Here is a 22,628-nt window from a genome sequence, read left to right on the forward strand (position 1 = left end):
ATGTAAACATAATGTAATGGCAAGTTTCCCATTTATGTGCATACCAATCTTGACTAAATTTCCATTTTGACATGCAGTTGACAAGAATAAATCATATCATTCATGTGAAATTGTTCAGGAGATAAGTTTGTCGTGATGACTTTGTTATGAGAAGGAAATTTTCATTTGTTGAATCATAGACACACAAAAAATAGACCTGTAATATCACATACACTAACCAACTGGAGAGGTATAATGCAGTGATACCATTTTCTTGTTTTATTCACCACTGTGATTGTGATAAATGCTGCCTCCTGGCAAAAACATGATAGTCTTCAAATTTTGGTAAATTCCTTATTTTTTTGCGTGATTCAGAAAGCTTTTTTGAACTCTTCTCTTTGAATAAATGTTGAACGTAGAGTGAGGCGATCCCTTAAAATTCCCTCCCCAACCAAATCTGATGTGACTAGCCTTTCTTCGCATCAGAAAAGCACTATCATTCATATATAATGTTTTGATACGTACATTTGAACTTGAATATCTCCTCTGGCAAGACATCCCACTAATGGGCTTGCCTTCCTGCCAGAGCAGGCAGTTGGTCTTCGTCCGTAGTTGACGTCGCAAAAATTCTCGTCACGTAATCGTCTGCTCACCCATTCACTGACAGAGAAGAAGATCATTTACTGTCTGATTAGCATTCCTCGAGGAAAGCAGGTCATAAAGTATGACCTTGTCAACTACCACAGCTAATCATTTCAGTGGCACTGATGTAATTAATACTGATAGCCCAGTCATATAATGCAAAATATCATATTTGCGATAACAAAAAAAAAAAAAAAAAGAGATGAAAGATCATTAGATGATGAAATAACAGAGTCACCCCAAGTGATTTATTAATGATCAAAATTATCTTGTGGGATAAAAGATTGAGTCTGGCGTTAACCAGGAAAAAAAAAAGAAGTGAAAGTTGGAAGGGGGTCATTTTTCAGACATTCTGTATGCATTAGGTACAAGCATGCAATGGCTTCTCATGGGACACATTAGGAACTGAACTCATGCCATACATTTCAATGTTGGTTAAATATCATTTGCCGTGTTCACGAAAGCCCTGGTACACAAAGAGGCTGAAGTTACTGAGGATGTACTTTCATGCATGATGAAAGACTGCATGCAAATTCAGGCAGTACTGCTAGAGGCAGATTTTTTCCCTCCTTTTGTTTCAATTTCTTTCTCGGCATATTTCTCCCATTTCTTTCTATTTCTTTATCTTTTTTTTATTTTTATAGTAAAGTGCATTTTACCTGAAGGTTATTGCTCTTAACCAAGTGCAGCAGTACTTCCTACATTGTACGTCATCTTTAATATTTACAACTGATGATGATTGTTAAATAGAGGTTCAGAGTAACAGAGCTTGTTCTTGTTGTTACTTTAAAAGTAATATGAGGCTTTATCAGAGATGACTTATCCCATGCAGTGCCAATATTACCCCCCCCCCCAAAAAAAAGAAAATCAACAACAACAACAATAACAATATATTAACCAAGCCTGTGCAATTAATAATTGTTTCCAAATAGCAGCATATAAATGGATTTTTATTTATTTGTCATGAGGGAGTTCATATCAGGGCTTGGTGAGAAAAAAAAAATGCTTTGGCACTAAAAAATCACTGATATTACATCCATAACCATCTATCCCATGGAGTTGATTCAGATGCAGCATTGCTTCAAATCGCAATTTTGAATTACTGTGAACACATACATTTTTGCAACACATTCATTTTTGCGTATTTTGCAATACTTCTGGCTAGCACGAATTCAAAAACCCATGAAAATATCTTCACAGTATTCTTTGCGCATTTTGAATGGGTTGACAACTGCGCAGCGCGAATTCAGGAACCTGTGAATATGTTTTTAAGCCACTCAGCAGCTGATGTTTACAGTACTGTAAATTCAGAAATTCTCTTGTGCATGAAACTTTCAGGAATTTTGAGAGAAGCCAAGATTTGTGAAAGTAAAATGTATGCAAATTTTTTTTTCTTTACAATGCATTGAATGCCAGCTACAATTATTTTAAACAATAGTTCCTTAAGTATAATATATTTATTGTTGTAATACATTGTACCTTTTTTTTTTAATCTGTATCGACATAACAAACGAGTTTTTAATATTGGAAATAAAGTTTCATTTGAATTGCAAAAAAATTAATTTGAAAATGTTTCATGCCACAAATGTTTCTGGTATTACAGTATTCAGAGTGTTGCCATGTTGCCGTCAATCACCACCGAGTTTTTGAGGTGCAAAATGCCAATTCCCCGAGTCTACTTCTTCCTCCACGCAGGAAATTTTGCTAAGAATCTACCCTCTGCCGCCTCCGACTCGGACCTGACGAAGTACCGGGTGCTGCGTAAGGACGTCTCGGTCCACAGCCTGCGCAGCCTTGAGGAGGTTCCCGTCGAACTCGGGCTCGACGACGACGACGACGAGAACGGAGACGACTCGGCCTCCACGGCGATGACCAAGAAGATCCTGAAGCCTGTCAAGGAGGCGACGCAAGTCGTGGGCAATAAAGTGACCCAGGTGAGTTCGCAAACAACAAATAATTACCTCCGCCAAGGGAGGAGGTTATGTTTTCATTACCGTTGGTTTGTTAGTTAGTTTGTCCGTGTGCAAGATAAATCAAAAAGTAGTTAAATGATTTGAATGAAACTTGCAGGAAAGATTTAGAATTATACAAGTAACAGATGATTAAATTTTGGTAGTGATCCAAGAATTTTGGGGGAATTTATGAAGGATTTTTGATATTTTAGCAGGTAGGGTCAATGAACTTGGGAGTTCAGACTGCGCGTACTAGTATTTGAGGTTTGCATGCGCGCACTAAAGTGCGTGCTCTAGTTTATGCAGCTGGGCGAGGCGCGCCGTGCAGATGAGGGTTTATGACATAACAAAGGCTTCTATATTGGGAAATCGGGCGACTTTCAGCACACAATGCTGTAAGTGCGTACATGTATGGGTGGAAATCACTGATATCTCTATGGAAGAACAAGATCAGTGGTGGAAATGAGCTGCATGCTTGACGGAGGTCTGTGCTCTCAGAGTGCTTTTCTAGTTCTTCATGTGCCACGTTCGCATGGCAGGCTCAGTCGATGGCGTGCCAAGTTTGCATATATTCTGCTCAAATGCGCAATCCCGCCCAAACCGACTGAGAAATCGGCAAAAGCTACAGTGCAATAAAAGTGTTTCTCATGATTCCGTTTCTGTCACATGTAGCTTGCATTTTATGTGGTGATTGACCATCAAGTTGTGTTCCCTACTTGATTTGCGAGCCAATTCTAAATTTGTTACTGTTTTGTGTTCAAAAGTCATGTCTCTACAATAATGTATCTACTTATTTGTCAGAAAGACAATCATAGATTTGTCAATACAATTCACATCAAAGCAAAGCTTGTCATTTTCTCTACAACATTTTTCATTACATGTCGAGGGCAACAAAAATCTCAGAAAGTTACATAGATTTGAAAAACATAATGTTTTCCCAATGCATTATACTATGTTGCTATCTCTGAATAATGTGGCATGCATGGTGTTTTTACCATAGCACATAAACAGTTAAAAGAAATGCAAAACAAGTTGCAGCAATGAGGAGTTGATTGTGTGTCCCTCCAAATCTCTGGTGCCTAGGACCATGGTGAGTTATTTTGAGCTCCGCCCCTCTCCATGGTGCATGTCATGGGCAACACAATGACTCAGGTGTGTACGCCGACAACAATTAACTCTTTATGTGCCACGTTCGCACCTCCGACTCAGTCGACGGCGTGCCAACTTCGCATATTCTGCTCAACAAACAAAGCCGCCAAGACCAATCGATAAACCGCTAATTACTGCTAATCCCGCGGCACAATGAAAGCGTTTCTCGTGCTTTTGTTCCTCTCATATATGGCTTGCATTCTACGTGGTGATCGATTATCAAGCGATGTTCCCAACTAGATTTACTCGTACATTCTATGTTTCTGTCACGGTTTAATGTGCAAAAGTCATGCCTTTATAGTAATGTAGCAACTGGTCATTAAAAGAAAAAAAATGAATATAGAGTCGGCATACAATTTATATCGAAACAAAGCTTGGCATCCTCTTTAACTTTGCCTACTATTACGCCCATCTTAACAGAAATTTGTAGAAGTTATACAAATTGGAAAAAGAGAATTCTTTCTCAAAGCATGACTACCTTCGTGTCTCAGAATAACGTGGCACACAGGGGGTTTCCACCATGGCACATAAAGAGTTAAGAAATGCAAAACACGTTGCAGGAACAAGAAGTTGATGGTGTGTGCCTCCAAATCTCTGCTCTGATGGACTGTGGTGATTTATTATGTGCTCCCCATTACTCCTCCACTCCGCTGGGTTGAAAACAAAAAATAGTTCAGGGTGGCTCCATTGTCAGCAAGTTAGAATGAGTTAGTTTAGGATGCTTGCTTTTCATACAGCTGAACCCAGAGTAAGTCCAAAACCTGGTTAATCTTTCTTTGCAAACAAGACAATGCTCATCATATGCATTTCCTTTTAGTAAATTTAAGTCCCCACATGAAGTGTTCTTTTTTATATGCTTTTGCAAAGTTTGCTGCTTGGATCAGACAATGGACAGAATTATTTCCCTTGAATTCTCTGATTCAGTTCCTTTTTTGCTTTCACCATTTTTCTCTTTCCCCTTTATTTTGTATATTGTACTTCTTCTTTTTTTCTTTTTTATGTCTGTTTTCCCCCTTCTTGTGGTATTCCGTACAAATTTAGGATGATATAAGACCATTGTAAGCTGTGATCACCATTATTTGGTTTGAAGTTGAGGTACATTTTACTGAAGGCTTTATATTGAGAAAGGTCTGGAGCCAAAATTCCCCTTATTTCTATTTTTGTTTTCATCTAACCTGACACAGACACTACTGCATTGTTATTTCTTTTTAAAACTAAAAAACAAAACAAAACAAGTACTGAGATTTTTTCTTTCTATGTAATTCTCTAGACTACTCATTCTTCATTGTGCAGAAGTTACTTTCTTTCCATAAGACATACTTTACTGATAAGCATTAATTTTGGTCTTTAGGGTTTCTTTGAATAGAAGTTGCCTTTTTTTCTCTCTGCAAGGCATAAACGAGTAATAATCAAGGTTTGCTTTATACTGTATCGAGGGATTGCAATATTCAGAGCATGAGACAGTGCCTACAACTAAATACGTGCTTGTGCAAGAATTACATGAGAACTTTGTCTGAAAATATTAAAGTATTTCACCCATTTCAGGAGCTATCTGTCAATTGTCAACAGGGGGCAGCAAATACACTCTACATGTTGATGAAAAAAAAAATGTGTTCACATCAACAGTAGATGGCAGTATGCCACAGTAAGTCTGTTGCAGAACTGCACAGCTGGTGTGCTCATGCCATTGTTACACATGCTCTTTCTTTCTATATTCCAAAGTCTAATCAACTGGGGGGGGGGGGGGGGGGGGACACACACAGATCCTATCACGACCAGTTTGAAATTTTACAGGATACAGGTACTTATGGCCACAATTTAGAAACACCTACTTTATCACATTACACTGTACCTCCACCTATCATGACATACATGTACCTCAACACACTTGAGAATTTATGTCGCATAGTTATACTTCACAAGATAATTATAAAGTGCTTTGATTTTTGTCTCCCCTATATTTCCACTAAATTGGCTGTTGCATCATCACTTTCATGTAAATGGAATATCGTTGATTTAGATAAGAATATGTGTCAAGGACTTTTTTTTAATTGATTAAGTAACAGAGACTCAGTCAGATCAGGGGCGAATCTAGGAATCCTGATTCCAACCTGATCCTTATATTACTTTTTCTTCCATTGCTTTGTCTCATTAATTTTAGAGCATTATTACATCATTCTGTGCACAGTATTCTATGTCTCAACTATCATTTTGTGTCTGTGTGTGTCTGTGTGTGTGCGTGTGTGTCCCTGTGTGTCACTCTGCTCTGTTTGTCTGTCTGTCCATCTTTCATTGGCTTTCCTTTCTTTCCTTTTGCCTGTACTTCTCTCTTATCATATCCTTTGCCAATGTTTCCCTCAGCTTCTGCTATCATTATCAGAATCACTGTAGAATCTATAAAATCCCAACATTTCACGTGTCTCATATTCTTGCTCACACCGTAAATAACAGTGAGACCTCATTTTCACATCTTGTTCATTTTTTTTTTGCTTATTATTTTGAGATATTTCTAAATTCCTTTCATTTTCCTAGTCTGTTTTACCGGTACTTCATTTTGGCCTCATGTTTATTTCCTCGTCTTTCCTATCTGCCACTGAGGTTACCCTCGTAGGCTTATCTTCAGTCTTTAAGTCCCAACAATTTTGAGGTTTTTATAAGGATACAATTATTGAAAAATAATGATCATTTTTAGAATCTCTTACAGAATGGCAGCTGAGTTACAGATTTACATCTTTTTGAATGTGTGTCTCTCAAATATTTTGAAAGATTTTAATTTATGAGGACTGCATGCATTTTCAGCGGGCAATCTGAAGGACTTGTCTGACTTTTCATTGTAGTTTTCCTTCAAGACTAAAGAATATTCATAATCTTTCTGGGTTTCTGATGCATTCTGAATGTACTGGTGCCATTGATAATGACAACAATGGAATAAGGCTAATGGTAGAAATATGAAAGTTCAGGAGTAGTTGCTGGTGTATTATTAAAGTCTAATTGTAATATTTGCTTTAACCCTAATCAGGCTGGGCTTTTTTGGCTATGCTATATCGGGGGGGGGGGGGGGGGGGGGACTCCGCCCCCCTTCAGATCTCGCCTATGGAACGCGCGATTGCGCCGAAAATCAGCACACGCGACGCCAGCGACGTATTCTATCAAAATGTATGGTTGCTTTCTCCGAAAAATATTTCTTATATTTTATATCAATTAATTATTGTAATTTATGCATAAAATCAGTTTTGGGCTCTAAATCACTTATTAATGGTCAAATTAAGCTAATTTCTTTTTTAAAATGTTTCTTGTATCATTCTTCTGAGACATAGGATAAAAAAAAATCTGTATGGAAATTAATTTCTTATGTATTTTATTGTTTTTTTGAATTTCTTATGTATTTCTTTGTTTTTTGACCTTTTGTTTTTGTTTGTTTTTTGGCCAAAATTTGTCACAGACATTTTTTGAAGCATTATTATGTTAAAATAAATTAATTTTGGCCATTCTAAGTGAAGATATGAATTTTTATGTGAATTAATTGAAAAAACACAATTTGCATTGGATTTGTACACAAAATCACGTTTTGGAGCAATTTTGGGGTTGACAAATTTTTTTCGAACGGGCGTCGCGTCAAAACGGTAAGCGCGGGCGCAACAATTTGGGTCTCAAAAGTTGCGTGATACTTGAAAGAAAAAAGTCATGAAACATCGCGGCGGGAGCTTATCGCGTTGCGAAGATGTTGTGCAAAACGTCGAGGGGGGGCGGATTCCACCCCCCCCCCCAGCCTGATTAGGGTTAAGTATCAAGCAAACTCATGTGGGAAATTATATGCTTGCACACAAACCAATGGGAGACATTTTTAGGTGGTGACATCGTCACTATGCTTTGATATTTCAAACCTGGTTGGGACCACTCTCACAGTTTAGTGAAAACATGTGAAACTGAAATTCTACAACTGCTTCATTGTCAATCTTTACAAAATTTCTACCATTATATTCATTTCAGTTTACTCCACATGCAGTTATGTCACTAAACTTGAACATGGTGTTGACATCCACTTTAACCCGTTGAATACGGTTTCATTTTGTTACAACATGCATTTCCCATAGACACTTGCCCGAGTTTTCTCAGGACTTGTCCTCAACGGGTTAAAAGATTACAATTTGCAGAGAATACTGCTTTACTAAAATTTCACACATCAGGAGCCAGAGTTCTTAATTGTGATTAAAGTCCCTGTCTAAATGCTCTTTTTTCCCTTTCTATCTCAACATCATTAAATCCGTATTCATTATCAGACTTTAAAAAAAATGTAATGCACAATGTTGGATACATTACGATATGAAAAATGTACAATTTTTAGTGAAGTCAGCCACAGGCTGGTGCATTTTTCTATTGTCTGGTTTCCAGTTCTTCACACATGTTTGTTTTTTTGTTTGTTTTTGGTGTGTGCGTTTTCTTTTTTTCAAGTGATGTGCGCAATGCCCGCGGTGGTCCCTGTCCACTGCTGTGCCCCTTTGGGCCCCCTCCTGCGGACGCCCACAAATATATAAATACGTAATGCCTCCTCGGTGCCACTCGCGGAATGCGGGTATGAATTATAGATGGATAGTGCGGTGAGAACCACGCTGGCGGCGCGGCGAACCTCGCAAAAAAACACCAGAGACTCGGGGTATGACTCAACTGGTGATCGGTAGGTCGCAGGTGACCGAATAAAGAACATGTGCCAAAGCAATAGAGGGACTGGGAGTGGTTGGCATAAAGTCGACATCATAGTGACAAACATGACAATGACTCATATTTGCAGAAAGATTAGAATAATGAAATGAGTATATGCTGCAGACCCTCGTGAAGAGGGAGAAATGATAATCCCAATTCATTACACATCCACCTGTTGAATACACTTCGTGAAATATTGAGATTGATTGGTTTCGCTTCAATATCATTGACATGTGTTGATTATTATTCCACACATGTATGTGCAGTTCACTTCTTCTTTTTTTTTATAAATAATTGATCACTCCTGACCATAATCACCCATTGACTAGTTGCTATAAAAGATGTGATTTGGGGAAAGATTTGAATAAATCCTAGAGGGATAGGGATAATCACAATGGGAAAAGAAAATCTGTTTGTGCTGGATTGTGTCATCTGTCACTGATTTTTCCTCTGCTACTTACAATCAGACACATACACACACACACACACACACACACACACACACACACACACACCCCACAGACCAACATACACTATGAGACATGTATATTCACCCATACTCCTATAATCATTTACATGCAAAAGCTGTCTCCAGTGATTTGTTTGTGTTTGTGTGTGTTTGTCTTTACACAGTTTTGTTGCTTCCCCCATAAAAGATAAATGAATAAAATCAAAGAGATTGAATATTGAACAAGTTTCCAATACATTCATGTGAGGCCTATAGAGTCATCTGGATCTTTGATATGTTTCTGTGTCTCAGTGAGCCCCAAGGATGATGCAGAGCAAGATCTATTTTTTGATAAACAAGTCACAAGTTTTAACAGATTTTTCATTGAAGGATCAATTTATCATACAGAGTGAATATGTAAAAGCCCAGAAAAAAAACCCACAACTTGTCTTTTTGTTTTTGCACAAAGAGTTCAGTCTTGAATGTAAGAATGTTTTTTTTTTTTACATTGTTTAATAGGTTTTTCATTATTTGAATATTTTCAGTTTGAAAGGATCTATGTGCCACTTTTCCTCTTTATGTGTCAAATCACATCACTGTAAAATCAGAAGCATAGAAGCATTTGCTGCATGAAACTTTTGTGAAGTATCTGACTATGGTGTTGTACAGCATTTCACTGATATTCAGTGCATTGTATTGGCAAACACTTTTGTGTACCTTTCATTGTCGCGAATCATAGCTCCTTGCAAACTGCACAAAATTTTCACACACACAAACATTTCTGGTTTCACAGTATACAGACAGCTCTCCATGATGGAAATATGTCAGGAATGTCTGTACAGTGGGGAAGTGATGGGTAAAAAAAAAAAAAAAGAGAGAGAGAAAATACATCAAGGCATGCTCGAGGAGGGAAAAAAAAGAAGAACTGTATAAGCTGTTAATTTTGCGAGGGTTTGATTTTCGCAAATTTCACGAATTACTGTTGGACCACGAATATTACAACATGCAAAAATTCACCATGCTAGGCGCTGGGATAATAGTAAATTTACAATAGCCTCTTTAGTAATTCACAAAAAACAGCATCTCATGTAAATGTCCATGACCTCCTCATCAGTAAAAATATTTGTGCACTAAAATAACAGCTTATACTGTAAATGGGTGAGATAACTCTGCTGCATCTTTAAAGTAAGGTTTCTCAAGAGGAATCTTTTAGACCAGCACTGACAGAATTCCTAAATAGGTGTGTCAACCATAATTGTGTTTCCGTTGTGTATAGTATACAGTCAAGATATCTTTGAATGTAGACCTGTTGTTTTTTTCTGAATGTATAATTTTTTTGTTATCTTGCTATACAATCATTGCCATATTTGTATTTTTTTACTTTTGTTTCTAATTTGTATTTTAGACCTTTTGTATTTGTACAATTGCATTCTTTTTGGATGTTATTTTCTTAAGAATATGAAAACTAACTGAAATTGAACTTGAAACGTATATATATATATATATATGAAGAGTTTGTTTGCAAAAACCGATAAGTCCATATTTGCCAAATGGAGATATTTGCGATTAAAGGTCAAGAAAAATAAAGAGAATAATAAGAAAATTTTTGCTTCTTTTGACAATAACTTCAAAAATATACCGTTATATGTAGTGACCAATATATCATTTAAAAGGTATTATTTTGTACTTTATGACAGATATCGTACTTTAAAATCTTCAAAAATGGACTTATCGGTTTTTGCAAACAAACCCTTCATATATATATATATATATATATATATATATATATATATATATATATAAATATATATATATATATATTTTAGGTTCAAGTCAATTCATTTTCATAATTCTTAAGGGAATAACATACAAACAGGTATTAATTCTCTCCTGTCATACAAAGCATTTTGCAGTAAACATTTATTTTTCTTGTTCTTTTGAATTTCATCAATGACACTCATAGCGCTGTGGCCAAAGAGGCAGTGTAAGTACAGAAGCTGTCTTTTGGGTGCTAAAACTTCACAAACTTTGTTAATATCTAATCATATTGACCATTACTGGAGTGATTACGAAGCACCACACCTCATTAACTCTATAACCCTGTGATATCTTCACATTTATTAATCTCTTTTCAGAAGAACTTTGTCAGCTAAAAGAGGAGAGAGAAATATATAGAGAGAAAGATAGAGAGAAACATATAAAGAGAAAAGATAGAGAGAAATATATATATATAGAGAAATATAAATATATATATATATATATATATATGTATATATATATACATATATATATATATATATATATATATATATATATATATATATATACAGAGAGAGAAAGAGAGAGGGAGAAATCTATAGAGAGAGATCAAGGTGAATACACATATCCATATCAGCAAAATTTGATTTTGAAGTGTGACATTTTATGATTAACATATTTATTTTGTTTGGGACTCACCACAACACTGATTGTGAGCACTATTCACAGTTAACCTAATTCACTCTTTATGATTACAATATCATTAGAGGGACTGGTCCACTTGGTGATGGAGAAGAGAGAGAAACATATAAAATTGTTGTATTAAAGTCATTCATCATTTATGACCCAAAAGCAAGCAAGGAGCCTGCAGACAAAATATATTTTTTTTTAAGAAATAGAAAAAGACTTTGGGTACATGGTGGCTTTCATTTATGTTAATCAACAAACACATTCATACTGCAATCTGTCATTTTCATTACAGTAAACATCCTTCCGATATATTAAAAAAATCAGTATGATAATAACAAATTTAGTAATAAAAGTAATGACAGTGATAATGGCAGTAGTAGCATCATCAGAAATGGTGATGATCACGACAATGATCATAATGATAATTATGATGATAGTGAAAGTTATAACAAGAAGAGTGATAACGTCAATTAAAGTAATCATAATAATCATATGATAATTAGACAAAGGAAAGTAAAAGGAAAAAAGAAAAAGAAGAAGAAAGATATGTTGTATGTCAAGATTATAGGTTTTACTGTGATAATCATAAATCTCTATACTTACTATTACTTCCCAGATGCTGAGTATTATTTAGTAATATTTACTTGGCTATTATTTAATCAGTATATCAAAATTGTGTTTCATATATGCACTACCTCAGTCACACCTGCAATATTACTAACAAGTAAGTTGGACTGACCAGCAAAAACTAATATTTTTTCTGTTGCATTTTATACTATGGTATGGAGATATTCCATGCCTTGTTCTATGTGCTGATATGTTCTTTCGGTATAACTCATCTTTGTTTGTTTTTTTAATCTGGCAGTCCTCAGTTTAAAACTCTGCTTATTTATTACTCCCTTGCATTCATATCATTATCTTTTGATTTGTTACAATCATAAATATCATTGTGGTAATGATTGTAATCCATTATGAGTTTATTCGGCAATTTATTTATTTACATAACCCATTATAGATGTAGCTGTGACACCATTTGGGATGAGAGGAATAGTCAAAATATTGGAATATTACCATGATTAGATCATGATTATAATCTTACTGCCTTACCATCTTCAATATCACATGATTTTATACTTCTATCATTATCTCAAATATTTTGCCAAATATATTTCATTTTCTTTTGGTTGCTCAAGTTTTGCCACATTTATCTGGATATGCAATCAGGATATGGAGCAATGCATGGATCTCTGTAAAAACTACCCATTTTAAGTGCATTGATATTCTATCTTGCATATATAAAATGTTTCAAGTAGAGTGAAATTCAAATATAGAGGAGGCAGAGAAAGAGAGAGAAAGAGAGAGAGAGAGAAACACAAATACCATTAATTGTAGACACTTGAAAAAAAAAATAAAACAAAATGTACAATGTGTCAAATTAATCTTTTTTAAGGTTCATTTATGAAAGGGAACTCGTTTCTCCTGTAATCATGTGAGGAAATTCACTCCGTCCATACTTCATTCATAATAACTTCACAGCTAATAGCTGCCAATAGACATGACCGTAGCACAACCTTTGTGATTTGTTAACAGCAAACGTCTTATAAACATTATTCATTAATATTCTTCTAGCAGACTAAGTCTACAGGAAAGATCAAATCTTCTTCACTAGGAGACAAATGATTAATTATCATTTTAACACTGTCAAAACAATAAAATTTGATAAGTAAACATTTATTTATTTGTTTATTTATTTATTCATTTATTCATTTGTTCATTTATTTATTTGTTTATTCATTTATTTATGTATTTATTTATTTTGTTAGTTTATTTGTTTATTTATTTATCTATCTATTTATTTATGTTTATTTTGTTACTTATTTGTCCTTGTGTTTATTCTCTTATACTTTTATCAATTCAAATGAATGTCCTCAGTTATTCATATTTGAGATACAATTTTCTTCTTATTTTATAGAGCCACATACACGCAGAAGATGCTGATATTTGTTTAAAAAAAGATATGTGTTGCTGTGGAAATGATGGTCATTACACAGTAATACAATGGAAGTAATTTGAATCAAAAAATATAATTGTTATTCTTTTAATTAGTAATGGTGCCAGTACATTGCAACCAAATAGAATTTATAGTTCTTTATATACTGTGTATGTGTAAGATAACAAAACTGGCAGCCTCATTGTGTTCTCTTTTTATCTAATACTATAATATGACATAATAATACCCACAATATCTTTATTTGATTGATTCTAATGGTTTATGTACAAGTGAAGCTGTGCTCTGCATAGTTTAACATGCTGTCTGCTGAATTTTCAATACATGCACTCGCAAAGAATCGATCGACCTCATTTTGACTTGTCCATCATATAAGCCAATTCACAGTTAGCGCTAGTCTGCAATGACCTCTCCAAACACAGACTTTGCAAAACGTGGAATAGTCTTCAAGAAGAGCAGTTGAAAACAGCCATGCAGGAAGTGGTAATTTACATGTCAGTGCTGCATGAATGGCTTTTGTTAAATGTTGCTGAAAAGAATGCACATTCACCTGTAAATACCAATCTGCACCTGGTTCATTTATAACACAATTGTCATAAAGCCCTATCAAGGCTGGAATACCTCAGTTGCAAATCCACTTCAAGAGAAGGTCTGCAATGACCTTTATCTGCACATGCTCAGATTGGAACTGTGAACTGGCTTATCATATTATTAATGCAACAATCACCCATGATTTGATGTCAGCCCTGTATGTTTAAAAGATACCTTTAGACTTTAGGAAAAATTTAAGGAAGAAGGGAGAAATGCATGGAAACAGTAAAAAAAAAAATGGAAAAAGATAAATAAATCCACCTGTAGGTTTGTGCTGTGTCATGGTAACTTAAGGTAAGTTTTACTAGAACAATATGTTTGAATTCGTTTATATTTATTTATTTAATTGTTTGTTTATTTATTTATTTATTTATTTATTTATTTATTTATTTATTTGTTCATTTATTTATTTATTGTTATTCATTGTTATTCTTTTTTTTCTTTTTATTATTATTATTTTTTTATTTTTTTTATTTTTTGCTGTGCTCTGTCCAGGAATTAAACACTGCACAAAATCTTTTTGGGTGATTTTTGTGTGAATAACATGGTGTTAGATGTACAGAACATCAAATCTTAACACAATGATGTCCAAGTGTTCAATGGGTTTTGGTTTTTCTTGTTTTGTTCTGTTTGTTTTTCTTGGTTGTAAGTTCAGATTTGAATAATGTACATAGCAATCATTATGAAGATAAGTTTGATGTGTTTTGATGTATTTCATATTTGTTGAGTTTATTGATGACAGTCACATGAATATTTGAGTGTTTATTTGAATATGTACATGTATATTACATGTGTGAGTGTCTGTTTTGGGAAAGGGATGAAAATGATGTTTTCTAAGCCATCAAATATATGAATAGCAGAAAAAGCAAGTAGCATGTGTGCTGATGCATGTACTTAGAACTCCCCTGATGCAGGAGACACTATTACAGCCTCAAATTGTCCTGCAAAGTGTATTTTCATACCACTCCTTCGACATATACGTCTCCTGTGGGATGAAAATAGGGGGACGATTTTGCAGAGAAGTAAGAAACAAGTGTGTATTGAAGAGTTATGGGCTGCCGTGGAGTGTGAGAGCTTACATGCTCAGGTGTGGAGGCAGTGTGTACGAGTCGAGATGTGTGAGCGTGAAGGGAAGCTGTGCAGGAGTCTGCATGATTTTGGGGTTTTTTTCGCGATGTGCCTGATTTTCAGGTGCAGTGGCATGAGCGGTCTCCATGCCCGTGTTGCCTTGTAATTGAAGGTGTGAATGTTTGCTCTGCTGCACATTATGTATGAGAGCGATGGATGTGTGTTTTGGCTTTGAGGCTCTGAAATCTCCATCAGGGATAGTGATTCTGTTTATATGTTCTCTCAATTTTTCATGTCTTGTTGGTTATGCCCCCCCCCCCCCACTTGCCCATCTCAGTAGTACTCATTTTAAAATCTAGGATAATATTTTCATGATAAAAATTTGGTCTGTGTTCTTGATCTGAAGAAAGAAGAATTACATACTTGTATTTAACAACAGAGTGTACATAGAGATGGGTGTATATTGGGGATGAAAACTGTAGAATGTGTAGAAAACTCCCTTTATTATTATTATAATCCAATGTATGAAAAACTATGATTACTGTGGGTAAAAATGAAAGGGGGTTCATTAGAAAAGCATTTATAATGATGATGATGGAGTGAATTTTCATCAACCTTTGCCTGTCTTATGATGTCGGCTTGTTGAGCAATGAGATTTATTTGTGGCCAAATCATTGGTATTTCTTCTCTCTGGCATATAATATATGCATAAACATATGAAGAGTTTGTTTGCAAAAACCGATAAGTCCATATTTGTCAAATGGAGATATTTGCGATTAAAGGTCAAGAAAAATAAAGAGAATAATAAGAAAATTTTTGCTACTTTTGACCATAACTTCAGTAATATACCTTTATATGTAGTGACCAATATATCATTTAAAAGGTATTATTTTGTACTTTATGACAGAGACCGTACTTCAAAATCTTCAAAAATGGACTTATCTGTTTTTGCAAGCAAACTCTTCATATGTTTCATGCGAGTTTCACCTGCGGACCAATCTTGCTTCATCTGTGTGTGTGCGCACATTATGGGAAGAAGTTCAACCAAAGCTTGTGCTATGGTTAACTCTTTATGTCCTTTGAGTGGTGATTGGCACAAAAAAAAAAAAAAAAAAAAAAAAACTCATAGCAACATAGCTTTGTATACACTGTCTAAAGTCCCTAACACAGAAATGGTTAAACCACAGTAATTGCTAACCCTTTCAAGACTTTCGATCTTTAGAATACCATTGACATTGTACATGTCAAAACATATTTGATATAAATAATTTTTGTAGGTCTTAGAATTATCCCTGCAATGTGGTAATCTAATATTTAAGGAGAGGAGCAAAGAAGTGTTTCTTTACAACATGGCACACAATTGCCACTTGCTTAATGTCGTTCAATTCCATGGTCACAAATTCCCCGGTACAGCTTTCTTCAAATCCCGTACTAGAGCTGTGGCTTGCACATTCACGCAGACTGAAGGGTTCACTACATACACTTCATGCGGGCAGGCCAACCCCTGTTTTGTCGACATCATGTTTAGCATATTAGTGGAGTCGTTCTTTTGTGCTATTGTAGAGGCAAATGGCACAATTTCATTTAAACATTGCAGTGTGGTACAAGTCTGTGATGTTACGCTTTCTCTCTTTCCAAATTACATTTGTATTCACCAGTGTGGTTTCCATGGTTACGGCTTGCAAATCGTATTTGATGTCGAGGGTAGGAGCAAGGGTAATGAAGTGGAGACATTTTGACCAGGTTTGAGTGTAAATTGTAAAAACTTTTAAGGTGAACTGCCTCTGTAAGTGTACAATACTGGCATTTTGTTATATCATGCATAGATTTACAAATTTGATTTGCAAATTTGATTAAACCCACAAACCATGCACACATGCATATTTGTATACATACATTTACTTGTAAGTGTAGGTTTACAAGTTTTGAGAGAGCAACTTCATGGGGGGGGGGGGAGGTGCTGCCCATTAACCCATTGAGGACGGGCTGATTTTGCTACAACACACATTTCCCATAGACCTTTGCTGAGTGTACTCATGACTCGTTCCAACGGGTTAACAATTCAATAAGCTTTTATAGCATTTGCATGAGTATGTTTAAACTGATGAACATGGTTAAAATTTGTTATAAGAAATAATATGAATATGCAGATACAGAAAATAAGGCAAGTCATATTCCATAGTGTGAAATAAAATGGTTAGATACATGTACAAAGAACAAATGAACAACTCAGATGTCAAAGACTTTGATCATTTTTTTTTTTTTAGATTTATTTTTCAATTACAGACTGTCCGCTGGGTGAACATGCCTGTCATTTCATACCCAATGTATACATGTTGATGTTACTATGAACCACTGACTAGCCATGGGAGTATCTGTCATTGATGCATGGCATTGTATATATGCAAGCTGTCATTTTGGTTGTTTTTTCTCATTCCTCAAGTGATATTGTTCACTTGTCCTCTTTGTATTTTCATTGAAAAAAACAACAACAACATACTGTTAACATGAATGATCTTAACCCATTGAAAACGAGTCCCGAGTATACTCAGGCAGGTGTCTATGGGAAATGTGTGTTAAAGCAAAATCAGCTCATGCCCAATGGGTCAAAGCAAGGACCCATAATCACAGTAATTTTGTGCTTTAATTTTTTAGCATGATAATACACTGTCTAGCATTAATTCAGCACTCTCCATGGCCAAAATGCAAGGTGGAGTTAATTTACCTTTTACCCTTTTTTTTATCTATCAAACTCGCATACTACCAAGAAAAAAAAAAGGGGGGGGGGGAGGGGAGCGTAAGGGCAATACATATCCAATCCTGAGTTACAATCTACCCTTAATGGATTGGGGTAGAGTCCCCGAGAAGTGTTTCTGACAGCTCTCTTAATAAAAGGACATTATAATTTTCACTTGATGAAGGTCAATAAGGGTGGGGCCTCATTCGTTCGTCCCACGAAGGGATAACTCTTGTTTTGTGTGTGCATGTGTGTGTGTGTGCTGTGCGTGTGTGGATTTTGAGTGGATGAGTTTTAAAAGGCCCCGAGCACCAGGCACCCATCAGTACATTGGAGGCAGTTCTTGTAATTAATGAGATTGAGAGTTGTACACGCGGACTTCACCTTTTTTTTTTTTTCCGCCATAGCTGTAGAGTACACTTCAAGCCTAATGCCCACCAAGTTAATAGCCTGATGCTATAAATCAGCGGTCGGAAAGTGAGCCAGATAGGGCATCCGCTGTACATCAAATGCCGAAAGTAAAAATCTGTTATCAGTGGCTCATGGTTTCCACCTCTCAATATTGTATTTGTCGTGGGTTCTGACTGATTTGTTTTCCATTAGTTTGTGATCCTCACTTTGGATCAATGTTCATGCTGAGACTCTTTAAAAATAGATTTATCTCTATCTAGTGGGATACATAACACTATTATTGGTGCACAAGGGATATTTAATTAACATTGATATCATTGCAGCAAGTAATGTTGGATGGATATGGAAGTTTGTCGCAAAATGTTACTCAGAGGGTCTGTAAAAGAAAAGTTAAAGTTGGTCGCTTTATAGAGATTTTACATTCTTAGAGGAAGTAGGAATTATTTCTATTTTGTCATCATTTCATTGATAGTCCATCATATTCTAGTATATTGTTGCATGATTAAGCTTCCTGTAACATGTTGTTACACGACAGGTATTGGTAAGTCCAGCCTCTGCCACTCCTCAATTCAGTTCAGCTCAGTTCACTCCAGTTCAGTTCTGTTTTATTGCTGCATTCTGTTATCAACACAATGTGACAAAATGTAACAAAGTGTTGGCATAAACATATGAAGAGTTTGTTCGCAAAAACCGATAAGTCCATATTTGCCAAATGGAGATATTTGCGATTAAAGCTCAAGAAAAATAAAGAGAATAATAGGAAAATTTTTGCTTCTTTTGACCATAACGTCAAAAATGTCCCTCTATATGTAGTGACCAGTATATCATTTAAAAGGTATTATTTTGTACTTTATGACAGAGACCGTACTTTTAAATCTTCAAAAATGGACTTATCGGTTTTTGCGAACAAACTCTTCATATGCAAAATTCATATGAATAATATGAAATACATACATGTATATCAGAAAATATATATGAAGTAAAAATATAAAGTACTTTCATATTGAATGTAATTTTAAGAAATTTATGAAGCACTGAAAGTGAAGTGTCAAGGAAATAATCAAAATGCAGAGCCTGACTGGGAAGATTGCCATTGGAAGATTCTCCTAAGGAGAGGATGGATCTTTAACCCGTTGAGGATGGGCTGATTTTGCTATGAAGTGCATTTCCTGTTGACACCTGCCTGAGTATACTTGGGACTGGTCTTGAACAGGTTAACTTGAATGGCCTTACATGGCATTTACTGTGGTATTTGTATTGTGGATGATATTCCATCTTATTACAATGATCCTTTTATCATGTGACATTCAGATAAAATTAGATTCAGATTCAGATTTGATAGTCAAATTTACCGGAAATTTAAGATCCTTCTAATCAAAGCAGGAACCTACCCTTTTACCTTTACTTTCAAAATGATGTTCTTCCATGAATATCATCATGTCCACAGACAGATTTATGGTTATTAATAGGAAAACTTTATAAGGATGGTTATTCACCCTGAAACTCTGACATAAAAGTCTCACCTTAAAAACAAATACCCAAATCATGAAAGGGAATGGAATTAACCAACACTGGGCTGCAAAGCACTTATCCTTTTTTTTTTTTTTTTGGTTGTTGTTGTTGTTAGTGTAGTTGTTTTTTATTTTGGCTTTTTTATAGTCAACACAATGATAAGGACATTAGGATGGTTGCCTTGTAAAGAAACCAAAAAAAAATGTATCTTCTCTGTTTCCATGGCAACAGGAAGCATTCCCTGCATCCTATTCAGTGGAAGAAGCATGATGCTTTAACGAGGGGGTCCTTTAAGCTTCTTTCGGCATGTAGTCGTGTTAAATAAACCGACGCTCCCTTGGGCTTTTCTGCTGCCAAGGCCAGCCACGAAGAGGCGAGATGTTGAGAGTAGAACGCTGCCGCCTCTCGAGCGGCTGTCAGGAGGCCGAAATGAAAGACGCCGGCGTGGATGCACGGGGCCCGCATTGCATTGTGGGTGCCACCTCGTTCCCAATCTTGCAGTTTCCCCTCGCTCCAGCTAACTTAGTTGGCAACATGGTGAAAATGTGCATCAAAATAGTGTAGGCGGACATAGTTGCATTAATCATAGCATGAGTGTGCATATTACTCAGTTTCTGATGTATATGTTTGTGCATATGTATTTGTGTTGTGCACAAAGTGGTCCACATGTTATATGCCTTATCTACTAGTAGTATCTTGAACCCCCAGCCTCTGCACTCTTTCCTCTTCTTCTCTGACCCTCTTCTACCCACTCTTCTTCTGTACCCCTCTCTCTCCTGTCTTCTCCATCCTTCTCTCACGCCACTCTCCCTCTCTCCTTCCCCTTTCTCTGCTCTCTCTCCCCCCCCCCCCCCCTCTCTCTCTCTATCCAACATTCCCTCGCAGATCTTTTATCCTGCATCAGAATGTAGTAATAGCAATGGGAAGAGCGATAAAGCTGCTTAAGTGGTAATTTTGAATGTTCGAGCATAAATTCTAAACATTTGTCTCAGGGGCCATTAAAAGGGGGCTGGGATCATGCAACCCCCCCCCCCCCCCCTCCACCCACACATACACTCATACATGCACTTACAGCTCTGGCCAGAACAAAGAGAAAAATAGAAACAAAAATTAAACAAGAAAACCCATGACTTGCAAAGGTTCCACCCAAAAGGAGGGGGGAGGGGGGAAGCTGGTGTTGGTTGAAGTGTACATTATGTCTGAAAAGAATTCAAGCACATGTGCATAGCACATGATAACATAACATGCACATACAGACACACAGACACACTTAATTGCATGCAAATGCTGAGAAGATGGTATATATATTTCAATCTTATGGTAAAAATAACATTCTTTTGTTGGTAAATGACATCTACAAGAATCAACTTGTGTAAACAGTGAAAGCATGTTTTAATAGATTAGCACCTTTACCTGTCTTTTTCCCCTCATGTTTTGCATACACACTGGAAGGAGTCAACCTTTCTGTTTATATGGTCACAGTTTTTGTGTCTTCAACTGATGAGGTTCAGTAATTTGGTTGAGGTATCTGTTCAAAGTTAGAGTTTTTTGTTTTCCATCGGCATTGTGATATGTCACCGAAAGAAGACATGTTGCCAACGACCGCCTCTTACCGAGGGGTACACGCAAAATCTTTCCACATTGCGTCCAATGTCACTTTGTCAAGCTAACTCCACAGCTGCCATGAAGATCCTTGGTGATGGATGATTACTTAAAAATGTCATGCAATTTGTCCGTTGCCTGGCAACGCTCATGGTGAAAGCTTTCCGGAATGCATGGAATGTGCACACACGTGTGGTACCTCTCCACATGCAGTGTTGTTGCCTCACCCCACATGTGCTAAATATATTTTGTAGATGTACATGTTCACTGTGAGGTGTAATTCATGACACTGAGAAAAATCTCTTCCATCGAAGGGAAGGAAGGAGAGGGAGAAAAAAAGAGAGGGAAAGAAGAAGAAGATGCAAAGAAAATAAAAAAAAAGAAGATAAGAAGGAGGACAAGGAGGAGAGAATGTAATATAATTGTTCTGACACGTTGCGTAAAAATAGATGCGACATTTTAGAAATCGGCTTCATCCTCCCACCGGGCACCTTTCGGTTTTCATCCCCAGCGCCGCTGCTGCTTCGCAGAAAACAAGTGTCTGAAGCGATCCCCGCTTCTAGCTGTCTGCGGCATCTTGGCAGCTCAACGCTTACAGCTTGTGGCATATTGGGGTGTAGCGTTGCCCAGACTTCCATCGGGGGAAAGAGTGCCGATGTAATCCCATCTCTTCTAGCCTCATGACCAGGTGTCACCAGCAATTTCTTTCGCTGACAAGAAGCGAACGCCCGCATGTAAGGAATGAAAGAGAGTTGGGTTCTCACTTTACAATCAGTGAAGGAATTATATGATTATCATCAATGTTGGAGATTTACAGCCATCATATTTGATGGGAGTCTGAGGTTCTGTGCAATGCAATTCACTAAGTGGGAATTCATGTTGTAAAGACTGTTCAATGAGTCTAAGCAAACTTATTTTGTCACTCTAGAGTAGTACTGAATCTTTATTATAGGGAAAATAACAGTATATAAATGTATATGTGTTGACAATTCAAGGTTATTCATTTTCCTTCAATCTGTCATGACTTTAAAGAAAAGCCAATTTCATTCTCCAACAACTTGTCATATTCTCCAACAGAGTCATCATATTTTGAAGCTTCTATATCCCCCCCCCCTTCTCTCTCTCTCTCTCTCTTGCTCTATTTGGTTAACCCATTTATTAGTCACTGAAACACCTCCAAACCACCCATCTTATCAATTCCTAAAACACCCAAAACTGCCTGTCCATTTTTTTTTGGTAGTTTTATACTGTACCATGTTTTTGTTTCATATAGAACGTATAATTATTTCATTTGAAAAAGGTCAAAGGTAAAAAAAGATATAAGTCAGAATTACCTATGTGACACACCATTCTCTTTGTAAAGTCTTAGGCTTTCAAATA

At 36.2% G+C, this 22,628-nt stretch overlaps 1 protein-coding gene across 1 annotated transcript in view; it reads left to right on the top strand.

Moving 5' to 3' along the window:
• LOC140244063 (voltage-gated inwardly rectifying potassium channel KCNH6-like) overlaps window positions 1–22,628 on the top strand; it is a 241,369-nt gene that overhangs the window by 135,734 nt on the left and 83,007 nt on the right. The window contains exon 7 of the mRNA XM_072323713.1: window positions 2,317–2,555. Within this exon, the coding sequence (XP_072179814.1) occupies window positions 2,317–2,555 (239 nt within the window). The remainder of the gene's footprint in view (window positions 1–2,316; window positions 2,556–22,628) is intronic.

This window comes from Diadema setosum, chromosome 20 (assembly GCF_964275005.1).
Source record: "Diadema setosum chromosome 20, eeDiaSeto1, whole genome shotgun sequence".
Classification (NCBI taxonomy): Eukaryota; Metazoa; Echinodermata; class Echinoidea; order Diadematoida; family Diadematidae; genus Diadema; species Diadema setosum.